This window comes from Monodon monoceros, unplaced genomic scaffold (genome assembly GCF_005190385.1).
Source record: "Monodon monoceros isolate NGI ecotype Baffin Bay Population unplaced genomic scaffold, NGI_Narwhal_1 Super_Scaffold_5, whole genome shotgun sequence".
Classification (NCBI taxonomy): domain Eukaryota; kingdom Metazoa; phylum Chordata; class Mammalia; order Artiodactyla; family Monodontidae; genus Monodon; species Monodon monoceros.
This window is the reverse complement of record NW_021703782.1, coordinates 105,584,002-105,607,469: the sequence shown is the minus strand read 5'-3', so window position 1 is coordinate 105,607,469 and position 23,468 is coordinate 105,584,002. Positions and strand designations below refer to the sequence as shown.

Sequence of the window (23,468 nt, the reverse complement as noted above, 5' to 3'; positions counted from 1 at the left end):
TTTATTTATTTATTTATTTATTTATTTATTTATTTATTTATTTATTTTGCGGTACGCGGGCCTCTCACTGTTGTGGCCTCTCCCGTTGCGGAGCACAGGCTCCAGACGCGCAGGCTCAGCGGCCATGGCTCACGGGCCCAGCCGCTCTGCGGCATGTGGGATCTTCCCAGACCGGGGCGCAAACCCGTGTCGCCTGCATCGGCAGGTGGACTCTCAACCACTGCGCCACCAGGGAAGCCCGTCTTCACTATTTTGATGGTGTTCTTTGAATGACAAAAATTTTTTAATTTTTATGAAGTTCAAAATATCTATATTTTTCTTTTGTTGCTTGTACTTTTGGTGTCATATCTAAGAAACTGTTGCCTAATACCAGATCATGAAGAGTTACCCCTGTGTTTTCTTCTAAGAATTTAATAGTTTCAGCTCTTAAACTTATGAATTACTTATTGTATACGGTATGAGAAATGAGTCCTGCTTTATTCTTTTGCACGTGAATATCTAGTTGTCCCAGCAACGTTTGTTAAAAAGGCTGTTCTTTCCCCCATTGGCACCCTTGTTGAAAATTAACTGACCATAAATGTGAAGGTTTACTTCTGGACTCTCAATTCTATTCTATTGATCTATGTGTCTATCCTTATGCCAGAACCACTCTTTCTTGATTATTGTAGCTTTGTAGAAGTTCTGCATTCAAGACATGTGAATCCCTTCTTATGTTCTACTTTCTCTAGATTGTTTAGATTATTCTGGTCCTTTGAACTTCTAAGATTTAGGATCAACTTGTCAATTTTCTGCAGAGAAGCCAGCCGAGATTTTGATAGGAATCATATTGAATTTTTAGATCAATTTGGGTGTATTATCATCTTTTTTTTTTTTTTTGTGGCTGTGTTGGATCTTCGTTGCTGCATGCAGGCTTTCTCTAGTTGCAGCAAGCAGGGGCTGTTCTTCGTTGCTGTGCATGGGCTTCTCATTGCGGTGGCTTCTCTTGTTGCGGAGCACGGGCTCTAGGCGCGCAGGCTTCAGTAGTTGTAGCACGCGGGCTCGGTAGTTGTGGCGCGCAGGCTCGGTAGCTGGGACGCACAGGCTTAGTTGCTCCGCGGCATGTGGGATCTTCCCGGACCGGGGCTCGAACCCGTGTCCCCTGCATTGGCAGGCGGATTCTTAACCACTGCGCCACCGGGGAAGCCCGGGAGTATTATCATCTTAACAATATTAAATATTTCAGTCCACGATTGTGGGATGTCTTTCCATTTATTTAGATCTTCTTGAATTTCTTTCAGCAATGTAGTTTGTAGTTTTCCAGAGTATACGTTTTGTACTTCTTTTGTTAAATTTATTCTTTTTGATACTATTGTAAATGAAATTGTTTTCTTCATTTCATTGTGGATGTTCACTAGTACTGTATATAGAAATAACTGATTTTTGTATATTGCAACCTGGCTGAACTCATGTATTCTAATAGTTTTTTTACTGGATTCCTTAGGATTTTCTACATACAAGATTAAGTCATCTGCCAAAAGAGGTAGTTTTCGTTCTTCCTTCCCACTCCCAGCAAAATGTAAGCTAGTCATTGCTGTGGCCCCAGTGCATAGAACAAGGACTGGCACACGACTGGTGCTCAATTATTTGAATGAATGAATGAGGCTGGGTCAGATGATGCTCCAGCCCAGGGTTCCCACTCCTCCTTTGGCACCTGCTTCCTGAGGGTCCCTGCCCATGTCCACTGGCAGGTTGGGAGCTCTCCCTTCCTCCCCCTCATCTGTAGCCCTGACCTTTTCTGTTTGTCCCCAGTCTGTGGGGGTTGCTGGAGCTCACCTTCCTAACAGGGTCAGAGCATTTTGGTGATTGGCCCCAGCCCAAGTTGCACAGTGAGTGTGAGGCTGCGAGCCCAGGTCTGCCTGACGGAGTCCTGTTGCTTCTTGTCACAGCCCTGGCAGGATGTGGGGAAGCCTTGGTCCCATCCTCAAAGACTTGTGGGGCTAGGAGGGAGCTCCTCATAGAGGCTTGGCTCGGGCGCTTTCATCGGCCGAGAAACCAAGAGTATGTTTGTTCCTCACTCATGCGATTCCCTCTGCCAGGAACCGTCTCCCCCGCTTGCTACTCCCCCCTCTTCATTCGGGTCTGAGCCTGAATGCCACCTCCCTGCAGCCAGTCACCTTCCCTGACTCACCCCTTCCCCCACCCTGTCCCGGTGACACTGAGTCATCAGTGGGGTGACTGTCAGATGTCAGTCTGTGAATCAAGTCCACCACAGCATCCAGCACCTGGCACATACTTGGGACTCAGAGACATGGGTAGACGCCTCGGGTGCAGATCAGGGCGCTGCTGGCTCCACAACCCCAGGGGGTTCTGTCTGCCAGGCTTTCCCGAGCCCCTGACCCGTGAACCATGGTGATGGCTGAGCGCTCTGACTCTGCAGTTGGACCGTCCTGAGTTCAGATCCTGCTTTGTCCATCACTGGGGGTGTGACCTTGGATGGTCTCCGGGAGCCTCAGTGCCCTCAGCTGTAGAAGGGGTGGCACAGAGTCTCCTTCCAGGGTTGCCGTGAGAAACAGGCCAGCCCGTGTTCAGGAGATGCTCAACCTGTGCTGACCCTCCGCCCACCAGCCCCCGTCTGGCCATTAACCCGAGCCCCTCCGGTCTCCAGGGTGTGGAGCGGTCACTTCCTCAGCTGTCCACTCGCCGTTCCTGTTAGGTGGGATGAGGCTGGAGATCATGTCTCGTACGCCTGCCCCTCCCTTCCTGAGCGCGTCCTGCCGTGGCAGGGGGGCTCATTTCCACCATGTGCCGCTGCCACCCCCGGGGCCCACTGGCCCCTGAGGCAGCTGGAGAGGCTCGGTGGACTGCTCCCACTGGCTCCCACTCACCCCCAGGGCACAGGGCGCCTCCCCAGTGGGGGGCGGGTGCTGAATTGGTGGGCTTGGTCGTGTTCCTCAGGTCCAGGAGGCGCTCAGGGGCTGGAAAGCCAGCACCCCCTCCTCGACCCTGCCCTGACCCAGCGGGGAGGGTTGAGCACGTGGCACCAGAGCCAGGCTGCCTGGGTTCAAGTCCCTGTTCTGCTCTGCCAGTGGTGGGCCTCGGGCCGGGATCTTAGCCCTAGAGCTCCCAGTTTCTTTGAACGTGGGCTTGGACTACAGGTAGTAGCTGCCCCAGGCGGTTGCTGGGAGGGTTAGCGTGACCTTGGATCGCCAGCACTTGGAGAAGGCTCCTGTGGCAGCTGGTTTTGTGAAGTGCTTTGGGTGGTGCCTGGCGCACAGAAGTACCGTATGAGCATTAGCTGTTGTTGTTGTTGTTATTATTATCATTGTTATTATTGCTGGTGAAGAAGGGGGCTCTGGAGCCAGGCGGCACTGGGCTGAGGGCCAGCTGTTTCCTGGCTGGGCAGGACTGGGCAGTTTATCTAGCCTCAGTTTCTTCATGTGTAAAAAGGGCTGGGAGTCCATCCTGGGAGCACCGTTGTGAGGCTCACTTGAGATGGCCAGTGGCAGTCCAGCTGGAGGGAGGTAATGGCAGCCAAAGGAGCTACCCGAGACCCCAGAGCAAGGTTGGGGGTGGGACAGGCAGTGCTGGAAACAGACAGCTGCCCCCAGCCTGATCTCACCCTCGCCTTGTGTTTTTTCATTTTTTATTTTTATGTTTTTGTCGTTTTTTTTATAACACGTACACAAGCAGATTCTTGTTATGAAAATACAGTCACTTTGTGATACAAAGTGAAAAGTGAGAGTTTCCCTCCCCGTCCCAAAGGCAGCAGGGCCCTCACGTCCCTAAAAGTGGACCCTGCACCCTTGCACTCACTGTCCCTCTGATCCGCAGGGAGGAGGTGCAAGAGAACTGTGTGCGGTGGCGGAAGAGGTTCACCTTCGTGTGTAAGATGAGTGCCAACCCGGCCACCGGCCTGCTGGACCCCTGCATCTTCCGTGTATCGGTGCGCAAGGTGAGAGGCCAGGGGGCGCTGGTAGGGCCACTGGGCTGCTGGCTTTAGGCCCATGCCCTGAGTGAGTCAGTCAACCCCTTTTCTTGTCCCCCTTCCCTGGGAGTCAGATTGGGGGGTGGGGTGGACTGGGGAGACCCATGAGGTCCCTGGGATCCCCTAGTCATCCTGCTGCCTTTGTCTGTTTCCCATGCAGGAGCTGAAAGGTGGGAAGGCTTACTCCAAGGTAAGCGGGGCCATGTGAAGGGGCGGCGGGCTGGGACGGGATGGGTGGATGGGACAAGCATGAGAGAAGCTCCTAGACGAACCTCCACCCGCCTCTCTTGCCCCAAACAGAAGACGCCCTGCCCTCCATGAGATGTATTATTTTTTTGAAATATCTTTTTAATTTATTTTTGGCTGTGTTGGGTCTTCGTTGCTGCGAAGAGTTGTGGCTCACGGGCTCTAGAGTGCAGGCTCAGTAGTTGTGGCGCACGGGCTTAGTTGCTCCTCGGCATGTGGGATCTTCCCGGACCGGGGCTCGAACCCGTGTCCCCTGCATTGGCAGGCGGATTCTTAACCTCTACACCACCAGGGAAGTCCCAATTTTTTTGAAATACCTTTATTGATAGTCTTTGCACTTAACATAAAGGCAGTGGATGCTTGTTGCAGCACAAATGGGACAGAGGTTTTCAGAGTGAAAGGGTGGTTTCCACCCTATTTCTCTCTAGGCCTCCTCCTCAGACTCCACCATTTTGATTTGTTAGGGTCTTTCCAGACCTTTTTTTTTTTGTGTGGTACGCGGGCCTGTCACTGTTGTGGCCTCTCCCATGGCGGAGCATAGGCTCCAGACACCCAGGCTCAGCAGCCATGGCTCACAGGCCCAGCCGCTCTGCGGCATGTGGGATCTTCCCGGACCGGAGCACGAACCCGTGTCCCCTGCATCGGCAGGCGGACTCTCAACCACTGCGCCACCAGGGAAGCCCTCCAGACCTTTTAAGAAAAAAAAAAAAAATGCATGAAATATACGTCCAGAGCAGTGAATAAAACGTGTGCATATGGTTTAGAGGATCATACAAGGCACACCCTGTGTGTGTACTTGTGCACACGCAGGTGATATGATATTTAAATTCACAAGAGGGACTTGTTCTAAACAGATTCTGCAACTTGGTTTTTTACTTACCAATACATCATGGGCATGTTTTTGTGGCATCACAAATTTCCTTTTGCTGTCTAACAGCGGCGGGGCCCATCGTTTGGCTGGGTGAAGAGGGCTCGGCCAGGCCCCGCTGTTGCACATCTGTGTGGTTGCCGGGCTTTCCCTGTGCCCACAGACAGTTCAGGCCTACGCATTAAAACCTTTTCCACTGGGGAAGGTGGGGGAAGATGGCTCTGGAAGGGTTACCTCTGGCTTTGAATCAGCCTGCTCTGCCCTAAGGCCCCCTTCTCGTGGGGACTCTCGCCCACCCTCTGCGGCCTGGGGAGGCGCCCAGCAGCAGGGGATGGGCTCAGTCAGTCCAGAGGGGACATGCCTCTGCCTCACCTCACTCTGCGTGGAGAGCCAGAGGGAGGTGCTGTGCAGGGCGTGTTCCTTCCCACCAACCAGAGCCCAGGAAGCTCAGTGGAGCAGGCCTTGTACTCTGCCTTGGCCGGGGCGCTGATGCCCTCTCCAGAAGCAGAGGGCAGGGTGGCTAGAACCAGGCTGTGGAAGATGCTCTCGGAGTGGAGATTTCTCCTCCTGTTGCTGCATGTGGGTGAAGGACAGCCAGGAAAGAAACTGCCGGCAAACAGCCGGAACTCCCACCTCCTTCCCCCTCCCCCCACAAACCTGCTATGTCACATGTCAGACCTGCCAGGCCCTTCCCTTCCGTTCTTTAATCAAACCTCCACCACAGGCTCAGCTCCCCTTAATCAGAGGAGGAAGCTGAGGCCCAGAGAGGTGGTGAGACTTGACGCTGATCAGGCCTAATGTCAGTTCTGGCTCTGCCGGTTAAGGTGTGTGAGCCCCTGAGCAAGTCACTTCCCCGCTCTGAACCTTAGTTTCCTTGTCTGAAGCATGTGCCCTAAGCTCTGCAGTAGAGACTTGCATGCAGCAGGTGCTCAATAAATGTCCCTGATTGGCTTGGTTCGTCTTCCAGGTCGCCAAGCCCAGCATCCCCCCAACCTCAACCTCCAGGTCTGGCAGACTTGGCTTCCACCCAGGAGGCCTTCTCAGCTCATACACCATGTTCTCACACTTTCTCGCTTCCCTCCGCATCCCTTGCTCCCTTCTGCATCGCAGGAGCAGCTGGGAGTTCCCACCAGCCCCTCACTCCAGCTCCCGCCAGGGTCTCCTGCTCACCCTGCAGTGCCCTCCACGCTTGCAGCCCAACGCCAAGTTCCCACGGGCCTTCCCTCCCCTCCTGTCCACTGGCCTGGTGGCTCCCACAGCACGGCCTTGTTTCCCAGGGAACAATGCGTCTGTGTCACAGACAACAATGTCCTTTCATCTCGGGCGCTGCCCTGGTGCACGCTGGGACACGGCACAAAGGGTGCTTTGTGCAGCTCAGGGATGTGAGCTCCTGGCTTTGCCACATTGGAGCCGCCAGCCCGGGCCTCTGTCCTTGGGTGCCGGTTATGCAACAGTCATTCTGGGCCGTGGGGCGGGCCCGAGGGCTCTGCCTCCCCTCCCCATCCCACCTTGCCAAGCTAACCCTTGGGCTGCCAGCCATGCGCCCGCACTCCCCTCAGCCTCCCACCCTCTCCTCTGTCCCCACAGCTGGGCTTTGCCGACTTGAACCTGGCGGAGTTTGCAGGCTCGGGCTCCACAGTGCGCTGCTGCCTGCTGGAGGGATACGACACAAAGAACACCCGACAGGACAACTCCATCCTCAAGGTACCAGGGCTTTGCTGCCCCATCCACCCACTCCCACCAAGGGGCAGGGGCAAACGTGCTCCTTGTCAGAGTCCCCTGAACGGTTGTTAAGAATACAGGTTCTCACCCCAGACAGGCAGTGAGAGACATTGGGAAAGACGTGGGCCCTGGGGTCAGGAAAGCACCATCGAAGGCCTGACTCAGGCACTGGCCTCAGTTTCCCCATCCATAATCAGGGTCAGGGGTGGACCCAATAGTCTCTTTAACGCTTTGGTGAGCACTTTCGGTGAGCTCAGCATGGCTGAGTGCTTACCACCCGTTATCTCGTGGTTTCTGACAACAGCCCCGTGGGGTGTGGTATCTATCATTGGCCCCAGTTTTGCACCGCAGGGGGCTGAGGCGCAGAGGTTCGATCATCCGCCTGGGTCACAAGCAGAGCTGGTACTTGAGCCTGCAGTCCAGCTCCTAACCACTGCCCACACGTCATGAGGCAGCCTGAGCTCCCAGAGCATCAGTGAGCAGATGGACTGCCATCCCCGGACCTGGCAGAGCCGGGCAGCTGCTCAGAGGGCCCAGCCACGGGAAGGCTTCCAGCCGGGGCATCACCCTCCCCCCAGGCAGCTGCCTCTTTGGCCTCTTGGGACAGAGATATCTGGGCATCCACTGCCAGCATGCCTCTCTTCCTCGTCCCCACACCCTTCCACCTGGCTGAGAAAACAGTCTTGTTGTAACCACACCTCTGCGAGCTGGCCCAGCGGGAGCGTGTTATGCCTGGCAGAGCCGGGCAAGAGGTGGCAGGCAAGGGCTCTGGGGCGTCCTGGGCCTTTTGCCGAAGAAACCAGAGGCACCTGAAAAGGTCCAGGCTAGTTGTTGTGAGAGCCAAGCCCTTTCAGCCTTGCCCCAGTGGCCCAGTGCATCCTCAGGCCAGATCAAGGCCCCAGGGGCAGGTGGCCTCCAGTTCAGGGCCATCTCCCCCACATCCTGCCTGCAGGGCCTTGAGCAGTCCCTTCCCCTGAGTCTGAGTCTCAGTTCCCTCGTCTACAGCTTGGGGCCATCACGTACTTTGTAGGTTGCTATCATGGCCAAGTGAAACAATCCATTAAAAACAAAGCCTCACCCCAGCGGTCAACATTTTTGTCAGAGGTGTCCCTGTGATCTGAGCACCTCTTTCCCACCCCATCACCCCTCTGCCTGTCGCTCCGCCCCAGCCCAGATTTGGGGACCCAAACCTTGCCCTGCTTAGACCATTGCCAAAATCTTTGCCCGAGTGGATGTTACATTTCTAATGGCTTCTTGCTTTACTTTATTCAACAAACTTTCACAAGCCCCTGCCCTCTGTGTTGGAATCTGTGAACCCCTCCCCACTGCGTAGGCATCGAGAGCTTCCCTCCCACCTGCTCACCTGCTCTGAGGGCTGCGAGGGGCGCAGAGGATAGAGAGTGTCTGCGGCTCCTCCCTTGAGGGCCTCACAGTCTGTTTGTGGTTTTGCAATGACAGTAGCTGACATTCCCTCCTCACTCACCCCGTGCCAGGTGCCCAGCATCCTCTCCACTATTCCACGAGGTAGGCGTTAGGATCAGTTTTGTCCTCTGCATGAGGAAACTGCGCTTCACTGAAGTTTGGTGGCTTTGCCAGGGCCAGCAAGGGACAGAGATAGGATCAGAGTCCAAGTGCATCTGAAGCCAGAGCAGGGAGGCCACAGGGAGGCCGGGCGCCTGGGTCAGGGGGTGGATGGGGCGTGGCTGATTCCTCCGGCTTTTGCACAGGTCACCATTGGAATGTTCCTGCTCTCTGGAGACCCCTGCTTCAAGACGTGAGTGCTGGTACAGGGTGCCGGAGGGGTGGGGGCTCTGTCCTGGACACGGGGAGGGGGGACAAGGGACTGTCCCCTCCTCCAGGCTCTTGGGTTCCCCTGTCTTCTCCGACCCCAAAGTGGGGCACTCCGGTCACACCCATCTGTCTTCCCAAGGCCGCCGTCCACTGCCAAGTCCATCTCCATCCCAGGCCAGGATTCCTCCCTGCAGCTGACGTGTAAGGGTGGCGGGACCAGCAGCGGTGGCAGTGGCAACTCCCTGACAGGGTCCCGGCCACCCAAGGCCCGGCCCACCATCCTCAGCTCAGGTACTGTTCCTCACATGCCCTCCCTACCCCTCCCATGGCCGAAGGCTTTTACCTCCCCATATCCCTAGGTCCCAAGGGGGATGCTTGCTGAGAAGGGAAGGCTAGTGGGATGGCGTGTACCCACCCACGCTTCCATTAGGCAGGCATCTGAGCCCCTCCTGTGATCTGGGCTCTGTGTGTGGCCCCAGGACCACAGCAGCACCCTGGACCGAGACTAACCGGGTCCCTGGCCTAGCAGGAGAGACGGGTGTCAATGAGACAATAAATATGTCAAATGCATGTCCACCTACAGCTGTGACGAGAGGTGTCAGAGAGACACAGAAGGTGTCCGCCTGGGGATGACCGGGGAAAGCTCCCTGAAGGGGTGTCATTTGAGCTGAATCTGGGGTGTGGTGTGCAGTGTTCCTGGCAGAGGGATGTCCTATGAGCTCCTGCTCTGTGACTGGCTGCATGACCTTGACTGGCCGTTCTGCCTCTCCAGGCCTCAGCGTCCTCCTCTGCAAAATGGGATCAGCAGTAGCAATCACATCTTGGGTTGCTCTGGGGATGAACTGAGCAAACGTACGTGCGCGCCTTGCCTGGCTCATAGTGTGTCCTCTATTTCCCAGCACGTGTTTTGTTAAATTATCATTATTACTAATATTATGAAAAATGCAAATGAGCTTGAATCCCCAGAGGAATCAGTGTGGCAATTAAGAGGGGGAGGTGATACCAGGAGAGAAGGCTCCAGCCTGCACCACCCCCCAACCCTGGGTGCTGTGCAGGGTGAAGCAGGCCCCTCTGAGCATGAGCCTTGACCTCTGCACCCCTTCCCTGGGGGTGAGGTCAGGGCTGGGAGGAGGACTACCTCTTAGCTGATCAGTAAGCAAGGCGGCACGCGGCGGCCCTGATTTGTGCCGCAAGAGCAATTAGGGCACAGGGCCTCAGGCCCTGTTTGCTGGGTGATTCTGCCCCCAGGGGATGGGAGCAGTGAGGGACCCTCTGACCCCAAGGGCCAGCTTCCCTCCACTCCCGTTTTTCCTGCACACCCAGCCTAGTGTGGCCCAGAGCTGGGGGCTGCATGCAGGAATGGGGGCTCCCCAGCTCCATTGCTCTCTCCAGCTTCAGGGTGGGGGTCCCCAGAGGAGAGATCTGGGGACCAGGCCACTCCAGCAAATATGGGGCCTTTTGTGCAAAGTAACAGAGGTGCCTCTCCCACGGGGGGTGGGATTTGAGCCCCCACAAGCCTCTATAGCTGGTTTTCTGCCTCTCGCTCTCCCTCTTCTGCAACTCCTCAGATGTGGAGAACCTGCTGACTTGAAAAGCCATGTGGCTTTGGGTGGGGACACAGGCAGGCCTGGGGTCCATCCTATGGCCTGGGTGTGCTCATCTCCGAAGAGAGGATGGATGAGTCCTTGCTTCCTGTGTGGGTGGGGTGGGGCTACTCATGGAGCGCTGGGCAGACCCCACCTGGTTCCCTGGAATCTCCTGCTGTCACTGCCTGAAAGTGTGTTCCCCGCCTTCCGCACCCCCTTATTCACTCCACTCCAGCTACACTGACCCAAGCCCATTCAAGCCTCAGGGCCTTTGCTTATGCCGTTCCCTCTGTCTAGAAGGCCCTTCCCCTGATGCTGCTTCCTTCTGGCTTGCTCCCTTCCACGCATCCTGAAGGTTTCGCATTAAGGCCACCTCCTCAGAGAAGCCTTCCCTGATTCCAGACTGGGTCAGACCGCCCCCCCGCCATACGCTCCCTACTCTGCGTCATTAGCCAGTTGTGGTTAATCGTGGGTCATTTTTGTTCAACATACTTCTTTCCCACCACTGGTGCCTGTGACACCACGTCTCCTGTTCCCAGCACCCGGTAGAGCGCCCAGCGTGGAGGATGTCCCCAACAGATATTTGTGGAATGAACGAATGACCCGGGGTTCGAGTGGTGACCTGCAGCTCGGGGCAGGTTGCTGCTTCCCTGGACCTCAGCTTTTCAGTCTCTTAAATGGAAATACATAATGTGCTCTCCACCCCCCCACCCCCCACCCCCCCCACACACTCAGTGAGAGGAGGAGCAAGGGCGAGGGGGGGCACACTGGTAACCCCTGCCCCTACCCGGCTTCCAGGGGTGCCAGAGGAGCCGGACCAGAACCTCTCCAGCCCCGAGGAGGTGTTCCACTCCGGCCACTCCCGCAACTCCAGCTACGCCAGCCAGCAGTCCAAGATCTCTGGTGAGTGCCCGCCCGGCCCCTTGCCCTTGGCCTTCCACCTTCCCCGGCCCCCGGCTCCCAGTAATCAGCGTCCCCGACTGCCCCCCAGGCTACAGCACCGAGCACTCGTGCTCCTCCAGCCTCTCGGACCTGACGCACCGCCGGAACACGTCCACCAGCAGCAGCGCCTCGGGCGGCCTCAGCATAGCTGTGGAGGGTCCCGAGGGCAGCGAGCGTGAGCATCGGCCCCCCGAGAAGCCGCCGCGGCCACCCCGGCCCCCACATCTGTCGGACCGCTCGTTTCGGTAAGTCTCACCATACGTGCTCCTGGAGAGCAGACCCCGCCGGTGGCTCCCTGAGCCTCTGCTCCTCTACCTGTAACAGGGGGACAAGGGGGCCCCTGCCGCAGTGGTGTGGGCGTGGCTATTCAACCAGCTGATGCTCACAGGCGCGGCGCCCCGGCCTGGCACGCATGCTCAGTGAGCGGTTGCTGCGTGCGGTTTACTGTCCCCTCTGTCCCCGCCTGCTCCCTTGCTCTGCAGCCTCTCAGAGGCTGGTACTTAACCTCTCAAGGCCTCCGTGGCCTCCTGTGTAAAACCAGGTCGTAGCAGCGTCCGCACGTAGGGTTTGATGTGAAGGTTAAATGAACACAGTCTGGAGCAGCTCTCACGGGAACTTGGAGCATCCTGAGTGCTGCGGGGGCTCGGCCCTGTCGTCGTCGTGCCTGTTGCTGCCCTGACTGTTGTGACTCTGCCCCGCCCCGCCCCAGGAGGAAGAAGGACTCCGTGGAGAGCCACCCGACCTGGGTGGATGACACGCGGATTGACGCTGATGACATCGTGGAGAAGATCATGCAGAGCCAGGACTTCACGGACGGCAGCAATACTGAGGGTGAGCTGCCCGCGCCGGCGGGCCAGGGACGATGCCCAGGGGCTCCCTGGCGGCGCCGCTCCGCTCAGCCCCCATCCTTCCCTGTGTCCCCACAGACAGCAACCTCCGGCTGTTCGTGAGCCGCGATGGCTCCACCACCCTGAGTGGCATCCAGCTGGCCAACAGGTAGGGCTGAAGGTTCTGGGTGGGTCACGAGTGTGGCTCTGGGGCATAGTGGTGAGAGGATATGGCCTCTGCAGCCCACTGACCTAGCTTTGAATGGCAGCTCTTGTCAGTGTGACCTTGAACCAGTCACTTCTCTCTGAGCCTCAGTTTCCCCATCTGTCAAATGATGTGGACCACACCACCTTACCTGGAAACCTGGGACAAAGGCCCTGGGTTTGGTTTTGGGGGTTCTGAGGAAGCTTGGTAAGTGCCTAGCACAAGGCTTGGCACACGGCAGGGGATTAATACATCTTTATTCTGGATTCTACTTTTCTTTCCCTTCCTCCTGGATCTGGGAACTCCTAAAAAAATGATGACTCGTTTATTTACTGAACAAATATTTATTGCACACCAGCTACACACCAGGTACTGAGCTATCCCTAGGTGCTGGGGATACGGCAGTGAGCAACACAGATTTCTGCTGCATGGTGTTCAGAGACAAGGAGGTGGTAGGATCAAACTTGGACTTGAACTATACAGTTTTAGAGTGCCCTCTCATGATCATTCACTTACAGCATGCTTGCTGTGTGCCTGGCTCACTGAATGAATGAATGAATGAGTGGTAGAGATTCCCACCTGCGGGGCTGTGCTGAAGCCTTTTCCCCTGGTTCCTGTGGGCCCCATCTCCAAGGGGTCTTTGCTGGGCCATGCAGGGTCTCCAGACCTCTGGTGCTGCTCTGCTGACCCCTACTGGCTGAGGCTTGATATTGCAACTGCCATCTTTCCATGGTCGCCTCAGCTGCCCCGGGTGGGGTGGGCTTTGTGACATCCCTCTCTAGCCCCCTCTGAGGATGAGGAAACTGAGATGCAGGACGGGAAGAACCGATCTATTTGGCAGCAAGGTCATTGCAGAGCTGTATGCTGAGCCCTGAATGTCCACAATCCCAGGGGTGGCCCTGGCCTCCCTCAGTGGGGAGAAGAGCCGATAAGCTCCCCAACCTTCTACTGCGCTTTTAGCAAGCCTCGTAATCCCTCTGAGCTTCAGTTTCTTCACCTGTCAAGTGGGGCTAGCTGCAGGCCCTCCCTGCCAGAGTTGTCGTGAGGATGGGCGCAGCACACCCCAGCGTGAGAGCTGCCGGTGCTCAGGAGGGCTTGGGGCATGGTCTCTGCCAGCTCTGCACTCCTACAGACTCCGATACTTAACATCTGTGTTGCCCTGGGCAAGTGATTCAACTTCTCTGAGCCTCAGTTTCTTTCTCTGCAAAATGGGGCCTGCTTGTGAAACATTCCCAAGGGCCTGGCCCAAAGGACCTGGCGCAAAGGACCATCAGATGACAAGCTGACCTGTCTCTCCCCGCAGGGTCTCCTCTGGGGTCTATGAGCCAGTCGTGATTGAAAGCCATTGAGGAGCAGGCGTCCAGGCTGGAGAAGGACCCTCCCTTCACAGGCGTCCAGACCCAAGTCATTCCACAAGGGACCTTCCCCTTCGGATCACCATCTGTGCCGCATTTCATCTGTGCCTGCTCCATGCACTCCAGCCCCAAAGCATCATTCCATTGACCTCCCATCATTGCTGGGACGCTCATGGTCCGCCAGGGCCCCGGGCACCACTGTGAATATTCTCCTCTGAACCACTAGAGGGCTGGACACATGGGCCCGTGAAGCAGGTGGGCCAGACAAACGCGGCAGGGACTGCCCCTCTGGACACCCACCTGGCCCCTCGGCGAGGACATGCAGCAGCTCCTGCACATGCAAGGATGCTTGTGGCTGAGGGGCCTCTTGTTCTGTGTCCCTGCTCACTCCAGGAGCACTGGCCCAGCCAGTGGCCCTGGCAGGGCCTTGCTCCATTGTTCCCTTGCCCTTGGGGGGCCAGTCCACCCCTGGAATCCTGCCACCATGGCCCTCTGACTGCTCAGTGCTTCAGCTGTCCCTTCCCTGTGTCCCGGGGGACCTGCTGGCGGCCTCCTCCTGGGAACCAAGACCTCAAACCCCACCCACACTCCAGATTGAGACCCCACCTCCCCCTGCAACGAATGTTCTCCTGCTGCCCTGGCAGCCTGCACTTTGCACACGCTTGTCTCCAGCACAGCGCCCTGGCCCTCACCTGCCTGTGCTCTGAGCCCTTTCCAAGGATTCCTGGGTGCTGCCTGCTGTGCAGTCAGCAGCCCAGCCCTAGCAGCCCGGCTGGAACGTGGCACTGCCCCTCCCCACTCCAGTTAACTCCAGCTCAGGCCCGAGCCCCATGCTGAGAAAGGTCTGAGCGTGGACGGTGGTTCCCCTCTGCCCGGGACTGGATCCTGAGCAGCTGGCTTCCAGTAGAAAGCCAGGGCAGGTGCCTCCCAAGCCCTTGGAGGTCAGTGGCCTGGCTGGGCTGGGCTTGGCAGGCAAAGCGCCCTTTCTCTCCCTCAGGGTCAGCTGGCCCAGGCCGGGGCCAGTGCTGGAGAGGCAGGTGGGCTGTGACTGGACTGGCCTGGAGCTGGCTTCCTGGTCAGAAAAGCCTCAGCCATCCTCTGAAAGCATCCCCTCTCTGGGCAAGGGCGAGGTGGGGTCCATTAATGGGGTTTTCCCAGTGGGGGGGGCAGTCTGGCCCCGCCCCCCCTCCCTAAATCCTCTGCTCTCAGCACTTTCCCGTCCTAGTCCTCGTTACTTGCTTGAAGGTGGGTTCTGACTGCCAGCCAGTCCCTGGACAGACCCCCTGCCGCTCTTAAATTTCACTCATTTTGTATAAACCCAGCAGGCTGGTGTTTACTTAGCCCTATACCTTTTTCCTTTTCTTGCCTCTTTTTTTCCTCTTTTTTCCTTCTTTCCTTCCTTCCTTTCTTTTTCTTTTCGTTTTTAGAGTTCACAGTTTGGTATCTTCTCCTCCCCCAGGTGAGGGGAGGTGGTTCTGTTCTCTCCCTACCCGCTGGCTGGGTCCCAGCAGGGCTGGGGATCTGGGTGGGGGCAGATGGGGGTGTCTCCTCCCCAGGCTGGGAGGGGTCCTTGCCCTTCTGCCCCACTGGCAAGAATTGGAGTCTTGGTGTTGGAACCTCCTGGCGTTGGGACCAGAGCATTTCTAGGATTTTTGTTGTTGTTGTTTTTAATTACCTAACTTTTAGAAAATGAATGTTTGAAGGTGCCTGCTGAGGCAGGACGGAGCATTTGCTCTGGCTGGAGAAGGCTCTGGTCAGCTCTGCGGGTCCCTTCCTGCCCCACAGACACCTGGCACTTTAAAAGGGAGCTGGCCGCACTGTCTCCAGTTGAAGTGACCCCCAGAAGATGGGGGAATGCTGTCCTTCCCTTCTGTATCTTCATGACCTCAGCCCAGTGAGGAGATGCATTCAGGGTGTATTTGGGGTCTGATTCAAAGTTCTGGGGCTTTAGACATAAAATAGCTGGCTTTGGTGCTGTTGGGGAGAATTCCCCAAACCAGGAACCCCAGCCCCACCCTAGGCGAGGTCTGAACTTGACAGTCACCCCAGAAGGAGACAGAGCCTGCCACACCCTCCCACGCTAGGCCCTGGGCCAGGGTAATTGGACTAACAGAATTCGGCCACAACCAAATTAATGCTGGCTGGAGCCGGAGGCCTGGAGCCCCTGGCCTCATCCCCACGTGGGAGCTCATTCTTCGGCCCTATGGTCCCCTCAAGCTCAGTGAATTCCCATTAGGTGCCCACAGCTCTGGACTTAAAATCCTATATATAGAGAGATAGAAAGAGTATATTAGAGATATTTTTGGAAAGGAATTGGTCTATGCAATGCCAGTTTGGAATCTTCTTGAAAGACAGTTTAACATTTTTACTAGGAGATTTAAAGAAAAGAAATAAAGGTCTACAATATTTTTAGTTTTTTTTTTTTGTTTTTTTTTTTCTGGTCACCCCACAAACTGACCACATGGCATGACCTGCCAGGACGGAGAATGTCCACGGCTTCCTCTCTTTAGGGAGGTGAGCAGGGAGATGGGGGGAGGGGAGGTCTTTTTTTTTTTTTTAACACCCCTCCTTTCTAACAGAATGTTATACCACCACCCCCTGATTCAGTGGCCTGTGTTTGTATCTCTGTCCCAGCTTCTATTGTAGAAAATAACATTGTAAAGGGAAATCAGCCTAGTGTCAGTGTCTTGGTTTGGGGGGAAAAAAATTAAATGTTGCAGTTTTTGTTTGTTATGGCATGTTGGCTTTTGTTTGTTTTACTGAGTTGAAGTTGGGATCACAGATGGCATCAGAAGGAAGCAGGATGTATAAGGTGACATGCTGGGGGTGGGGGAGATGTCGGTGGCCAGGTTCTCAAAGTCCTGACTGTAGTTATCAGAATTACCACCAGTTATTACTCCAGGTTCCTGGGGAGGAAACGGATGCCCAGAAGGGCAGTTTCTTGCCAGTCTCACACCTACGAGGTGGCAGCTCTGACCTCAGAGCCCAAGTTCTACCTCCCTACAGTCAGGTAGCCTCTAACAGGCATGCCTGAGGACAAACAACTGTGCCTCAGTTTTCTCAGCTGCAAATGGGGTTGTGAATCAAATGAGAAAGTGGGTATACAGGCCTTCCTAGGGAGCTAGACACTGGGAGGTGCCGAGCGTTTCCCCAGCCTCTCTAAAGCCACAGGCCAGCACCGTCTCCAGGCCGGGACCACCCCTCACTCTCTGCCCCTGACTCAGAAGAGCTGACTTAGCCAGGCTCTGGGAAAGGCAAGTCACCCTGGGCCTTTAATGAGCTCAGAGGTGGCAGGAATCCTCAGGGCTTTGGACAAGCCAGAAGGGACCAGACTACGAGGCCTTGTCCCTGCCACAGCACCGCATTGTCCCCACCCTTTCTTAGTGCTGATGCCCACTCATGGCCTTTGTAAACCCTGGAGGCTGATTCTCAGTCCCTTCCTCTGTTCTGTGCACACCTGGGGAGGGAAAAGGTGGCTCCTGGCTGAGCTCAAATTCTCCTGAGATAGAGAGGGAAGGGATTGGGCTGTAGGCTAAAAAAAGGTTGCTCCTTTGGAACACAGTAATGCTTAGTGAAAAATCAGTATACAAAGTGGTAGGGGGAAAAAAGTCCCTCTCAGCTTTGTGATGGGCTTGGACGACCCAAGGAGACAGATGCTGCCAGCAGGAGCACGTCATGCCCGGTTCAGACCCGATCTCTGTGTGCCCCCGCACCCCAAGTGAAGATAACACACGGAGAGCCTCCACACAACCCCTCAGGAGGCCTGGAGTCTCCACATGCTGTCCTCTGTAGCATTCCAGAAGTCACCAAAATTTCAAAGCTGGTTGACTGATTCAAAGCTCTTACTTGTGCCAAGCCTCACTCTGGGCACTGGGGATACAGCAGTGACCACAGATGCTAATCTCAGGGAGCTCACAGTCACGTGGGCCAGATCAACAAGTAAATCAGCTAATTAAAACGCAGTGATAAGTGTCATCCTGGAGCCACACTTGGGGCTATGGAGCGGAGGAAGGAACCCTGCCCAGCTGTGAAGGTCACTTCCCTGGCATGTGTGGCATCCCAGTGAGACCTGATGCGGGAGAAGCAGCCAGCCCCATGAGCTGTGAGGAGACAGTGTTCCGGACCTCGGAGCTGGAGGAGACACTGAAGATGATCTGGCCTCCAAGCCTAGGGAGGGGCCTACACACCGGCCCAGTCCAAAGACCTGTCTGGGCTGCGGGACACCCAGGGCCCGAGAGGCAGATGGTGAAGGAAGGGAGGGTCACCCTAGCCTCATTCATGCAGTGAAGAGAGGACACCCGAAGGGTCGCCAGGGAAGCCTGGCATGGTAAGGGGGTGCCCTCTCACAGCCAGTAGAAATCCTCCCCATCCCTGGGGGCCCCAGCCAGCCCCTCCTCCCACCCCAGGCCGGTCGGTGAACTTTTTCTGCACCCTACCCTCAACAGACAAGTTAGGGCCTCGGGACCAGGAAGTAGTGCCCTCGGGTTCTGAAGTCGGCTACACCACTGACTCAGACTGTGGTCTCCTGCAAGAGCGCGCCCCTCTCTGAGCCTCATTTTCCCCATCGGAAATATGGGACTTCCGGCCACCCACCCCCATCCCGCTCTGGCTATGGGACTCTGGGACATCGAGAGACGGGCTTTTGTTCTCGGGCGAGTTCGACAGGACTGAGACCACAAATGCCACCTAGACTGGGTTCCCCCCCGCCCCCCTCTGTCCCATTCCCTAGAGATTCGGGAACGCGGCCCACAATGCCCTTGAGAAACTACATTTCCCGATATGCAAAGGGAAGGCGGTGCCTGCCTGTCTCGGGCGACGTGGTCCTGGACCGGCCTAAGGACTACGACTCCCGGCGTGCCCCGCGGCCCAAGGCCAGAAGGGCCCGGATCCGGAACCGGATGAGGCTTGCTGCTCCAGTGCCCGCCTCGCTGGGGAAATGGTGAGCTTGGGCACGAGTGCGGGGAACGGGGGCGTCTGGGGGTGGGGTCCTGGGTCTGCTCAGGAGCTGGGACTTGAGTACTCGGATCCGGCATCGCTCTCCCGCCGGTCCGTCGTACGGGTGATAGGCCTTGGCCCGGCGCTCTCTCCCGGCCTAAAATTGACCTAGTCCTCCACGTCAGATACGTCAGCTGAGTGAATGGGCGTAACCAGGCTGCAACGCCCCCCTTCTTTAGTGCACCTAAATGGAGCATCACTGCCTCAGTTGAGTTCTCCCTTTTCTGCAGGCCACGGGAACAGACCAGGTGGTGGGACTCGGCCTCGTCGCCGTTAGCCTGATCATCTTCACCTATTACACCGTCTGGGTGATTCTCTTGGTATGTGCGCTGCCCCGTCCTCCCTCACCTCCCATCCCTGGATCTTGAGGCCAACTCCTAACATCATTTAAGCAGCTGCAGTGTGACAGGTGCCGTGCTGGGTGCTTTACCTGCACACCTCACGAAAGCTCCAGAACAGCACTATGAGGAAGATGTTAGCGGTGTCCCCCATTTTATACACGAGGAAGCGAAAGCGCAGGGGGAAGCCTCAGGCTCAAGGTGGAAAACTTAACCACTACACTGTAAAGTCCTGTCCTTGATTTGCTCTGCCTTTGATGGGAGTTCTAGTTCTTCTCGTTATCCTGCGGGACCCTGGGCATGACAGGTGCCAGTGGATTTTGTGAGAGTTTTTAGGATTTTTCTTTTCCCTGTGGGGAAATGTCTTGGTTACTGCTTTAAAAGTGTAGTGTTTGGAAGGCAAAATCTTGCAGAACTTGGTATCCTTTGGAGAAAAATGTTGGTAAAGAAGACTTTGGAGCCCAGGTTGGGAATCATTCGAGGATTCCTCATGTACCCTTTGCCCCTGCTAAGCTGCGGGGGCCTTAGGGCAAGTCCTTTGTCTTCTGTTCCCTGCCAGGTCCCCAGCCCCAGCTTAGGGCAGGCACCAGGCAAGTGCCCAGTACACAACTATTAGATAAATGAAGGAAGGGAACAAATCAAGGCACCCCAAATGCCATCATCTTAAAGAAAAGCAAATGCAGTCTCAGTGCTTTGGTGGGGTCAGCCCCAGAGACGGAGGAGGTGGGATGTTTGGGCTTGGGGAGCTGAGCAGGGCGGGGAATGCTCACCAGAACTTTGCCCTCGATGCCAGCCATTCATCGACAGTCAGCATGTCATCCACAAGTATTTCCTGCCCCAAGCCTATGCCGTTGCCATCCCACTGGCTGCCGGCCTTCTGCTGCTCCTGTTTGTGGGTAAGTTCCCCCAACCCTGGGCAGCGTGTCTGAGGGACCCCATGACCCTCTCCCAGCCCTGAACATGCTGCTACACTTTGTCACTGGCTGTATGTCTCCGTGAGGCTCCTTGCCCCCAACTCATCCCCTGGGGTTTCCCTGTTCATCCTTCAGGGCTTTAAGTCAGTCTTCCCGATGCCCCAGGCTCACTGGACTCTAGTGGGATGTCTCCCTTTTTCCTGCTCCCTCCACCACCGCCATCACTCTGCTCACACCTCCATCACCTCTCACCCCCTGGTCACCCCGGTTCAAGATCCCTGCACCTGTCTGTCTCCCAGGGTCTAGTCCTTAAGGGGCAAGGACTGTTGCTTTATCATTGCTGTTTACTCAGCCCCCGGCACAAGCTGTGGCACTGAGTTGGTGCTCAAGAAAGTGGTTTGGATGCATCAACAATCAGATGTCTGGATGATGGGATGCGTGGATGATGGATGCTGAGTGGGTCAGTGTGTAGGTAGGTGGGTAGGTGGTTGACTGGGTGAGTAGATGAATAGTTGAGTGGATCTTATTCCCTGTAGAATTGGAAGCGCTAAACTCAGCAAATTGCCTGTAGTAGGCACCCGGCTGACGTTTTTTGAATGAATGGGTGGATGTGTGGCTTGATGAACAACTGGGGAGATGACCAGGTGGCCTGGAGTGTGGTTGGGTAGGTGCTTGGCCCCCTGTGTGGGTCACTCTCCCATGCTGTGTCCTGCTCTGGCCTCCCAGCAACCCTGCGCTTTCTTTCCTGACCTTTCTGGTCTGTGTATTCCAGGCGTGTTCATCACCTACGTGATGCTGAAGAATCAGAAGGTGACCAAAAAGGCTCAGTGAAGGCCCAGCACGGATGAGGCTGCCGGCGCCTTCTCTGCTTCTTCTCCAGGGCAGACCAAGGGTGGGGGCCCAGAGGACCCATCCAGGCACTGAGGGCCCCTCAAGCCTGGCTACCCTGCAGACACCCTTGTGGGATGGAGCTGCTCAGGACTCACCCCTGACTGACCAGAGCCCCTGCTCACCCTTCCAGAAGCCAGGAGGGAGGAGTCCCTGGAAGTCTCGCTCTCACCCTCTTCAGGTTCAGGGCCTGGAAAACGCCGGTCCTCCCCACCTCACTTTTCAGACTCCCTGTCGCTTTTTCCTCTGGCTTCTACACTCTTGCCTCAGTTTCCCTCATGTCACATGCTGTTGCTGGACTTGGCAGGTTCTGGGGTGTCACGAGACCTCTCCCCCCATGTCCTGCTCCTCCACAAAGGCAGCTTTCCCGGGTCTGACATACCCCAGACCCCACAAGGATTTCTGGACCTGGAAAGCCTAGGGGGAGGCCTGACAGGCCCCAGAGCCCATTAGGGTGGCCACACGGGGGGCCCCTGGATTGACCACTTCTCACGGAGGCCCAGCCCCCCAGCCTCAGTGCTGGCCTGTTGGGGAGAGCTGAACAATAAACGGTGGTGGTGTGTTTGTCTCAGTGCCATCCCTGACCAGGGGGCTGGGCCGCTCAGGAGCTGGAGAGGGGCTGGGCGCTGGCCTCTGCGTTGGTCTCGGGTCAGGAGACCCTGGTTTGTGCAGTTGGTGCCTCAGATGCCTCCTGGATCATCTGTGTGCTGGACACAGGATAAAGCAGGGACCGGGACCGGGACCGATACGGGTCTGGCCTGGCGCAGCTGATGGCTGGGGAGTCTGTGGAGGCACGGCAATCTGCCAGACGCCACATCAGCCTCTACCAGGTCTCCCCCGTGCCAGCCTAGCCAGCTGGCACCGGTATTTTACGGACCCTCAGGCTAGTCCCCGAAAAGCCAAGCCTGTCATCTGTCTCTTGTACCCAGCAGCCCAACTTAGCGTGGCTCTGAGCAGAGGGCTGTTATGAGCCAGAGCAGGGCTGGTTCCACTGTGTTCAGGTTAACCGGCACAGGCCCCAGCCTTAGTCCCTGGCATGCCACCATGCCCCACTGGGCAGCCAGCTCTCCCATTCACAGTGTGAGCCTCCACCCCTCACACCTTGGACATTCATTCTTCCTCCGGTTAGCAAAGGTGTCCCCCCTCATCAGAGAAGAGAGACCAACTGCAGGCACACTTGCCCTGTCCTTACCTGTCTCTCTCTCCATCTTCCAGTCCAGGCAGAGCTGCCCACCTGGACTCTGGGTCCTGTCCTCTCCCACTGCTATAGCAGGAGCCTCCTGTCTGATGATCCCTCTCAAGGGAACAGCCTCTGCCTTTCAACAAGGTCCCCCAGTGTTAAATGAACATGTTACGGGCTCCGTTTAAGGGACCCTCCATCAACCCAGTAATTCCCTCCGGGTCTCTCCCGCGCTTTCCACTCCACAGCCAAACTTCCCAAAAGGGTATCCACACCTGCTTCCTGCATTTCCTCACCCCTGCTGTGCTTGGCAGCATTCCAGGTGGACTGCACTCACCACCCGTGATGTGCAGTCTTTAAATCCAAAGCACATTTCCTTGACCCCTCTGCTACATTTGGCCGGTGACCTACCCCCGGGACACCCTCAGACGCTGGATGACCTGTTCTCCTACTTTATGCTCTCTCTGGCACTCATGCTTCTCTGCCCCGAGAGGGTGGGTTCCTCGGGACTCATCACAGGCTGTTTCACCCCACACTCTTCTGGGTGACCTCATCCTTACCCAGGCTCACCTCTAGCCCAGCTTTCTTCTGAGCCCCAAAGTATTGCACGTGCACCAGCTGCCCACCTGAGATCCCCATCGGCTGTTGTAGTGACACCTCAAATCCATCCTGTCGTGATCTGAATTCTCAGACTTACCCAGTCTCCCCCCGCACAAATCTGGCTCTCCCGTCGTGCCCTGCCTTAGCGTCATCATCCTGTATCCCTGACCCACAGCCAGAAGCCTGGCAGACATCACTGACCTTGGCTTTCCTCTTCCACCCCCCCATCCCCATGACCCCAAATCCTGTCAATTCTCCCCTTACCCTGTCACCTTCCAGATACAAAGCCACTGTCCCCTGCCTTAAATCACCAAAGGCATCCTCACTGCTCTCCCCTGCCCACAATGGCCCGCTCCAATCTGACTGCACTACAACCAGTGGCCTTTTGAAAACATCTGAGCATCTTTTCTTTTTTTAATTTTTAGCCGCACCGCGCTGCACGCAGGATCTTGTTTCCCCAACCAGGGATCGAACACGCACCCCCTGCAGTGGAAGTGCAGACTCTTAACCACTGGACTGCCAGGGAAGTCCCTGAGCTTTTTTTTTTTTCTTTTTCTGAGAATCTTTCTCACACACTTACAATGCTTCTCTGGGTTCCTGTCCCTCTCCCTCCCATGGCCGGCCGACAAGAGCCTGCATGCTTGCTTGAGCTCTCCTCACTCCAGTCACACTGGCCTTTCATTTCCTGGGACTCACTGAGGTTCTCTGCACATCCTACTCACATTGGTTCAGCATGTACTTCGCAAACACTGGTTTGTGCAAGGTACTGAGCCAGGGAAGGAGCCTGGCATGGTTCCTGCCCTCCTGGCACTCCCACTCTGGGTGGGGGAGGGGAGATATAATAAACAAATAAATGAACAAGACAGTCTCTGACAGTGTTAAGTGTGATGAAGAAAAATAAAGCGATGTGATCATGACCGAAGGGAGGGGACACTTAGAGTCGGGCAAGGTGATGAGGAATAAAGCAAATCAAGTGGAGGGTGGAGGTGGGGGAGGATTTCAGGCAGAGGGAACAGCACCTGCAAAAGCCCGGAGGTGTGAGAGTTC

The 23,468-nt window shown here is 56.3% G+C and overlaps 2 protein-coding genes across 3 annotated transcripts in view; both read left to right on the top strand.

The window, feature by feature from the left end:
• Positions 1–16,244, top strand: part of FAM102A (family with sequence similarity 102 member A) — a 36,361-nt gene extending 20,117 nt beyond the window's left edge. The window contains exons 2-11 of one of the 2 annotated variants that reach the window (XM_029201796.1): positions 3,811–3,931; positions 4,125–4,154; positions 6,666–6,782; positions 8,528–8,574; positions 8,731–8,882; positions 10,976–11,080; positions 11,169–11,364; positions 11,829–11,950; positions 12,046–12,115; positions 13,455–16,244. In XM_029201796.1, coding sequence (XP_029057629.1) covers positions 3,811–3,931; positions 4,125–4,154; positions 6,666–6,782; positions 8,528–8,574; positions 8,731–8,882; positions 10,976–11,080; positions 11,169–11,364; positions 11,829–11,950; positions 12,046–12,115; positions 13,455–13,500 — 1,006 coding nt within the window. In that variant the 3' untranslated portion in view covers positions 13,501–16,244. Of the gene's footprint in view, positions 1–3,810; positions 3,932–4,124; positions 4,155–6,665; positions 6,783–8,527; positions 8,575–8,730; positions 8,883–10,975; positions 11,081–11,168; positions 11,365–11,828; positions 12,116–13,454 lie in introns of both variants that reach the window. The other variant, XM_029201795.1, reaches the window with a different exon arrangement.
• A 2,150-nt stretch (positions 16,245–18,394) lies between these two features.
• On the top strand, positions 18,395–23,374 carry DPM2 (dolichyl-phosphate mannosyltransferase subunit 2, regulatory). Its single transcript, XM_029204026.1, has 4 exons — positions 18,395–18,445; positions 18,732–18,821; positions 19,633–19,735; positions 20,526–23,374. Exons 1-4 carry the CDS (start codon positions 18,443–18,445, stop codon positions 20,582–20,584), a joined length of 255 nt encoding a protein of 84 aa, XP_029059859.1. The 5' UTR covers positions 18,395–18,442; the 3' UTR covers positions 20,585–23,374.
• The last annotated feature ends 94 nt before the right edge of the window (positions 23,375–23,468 follow it).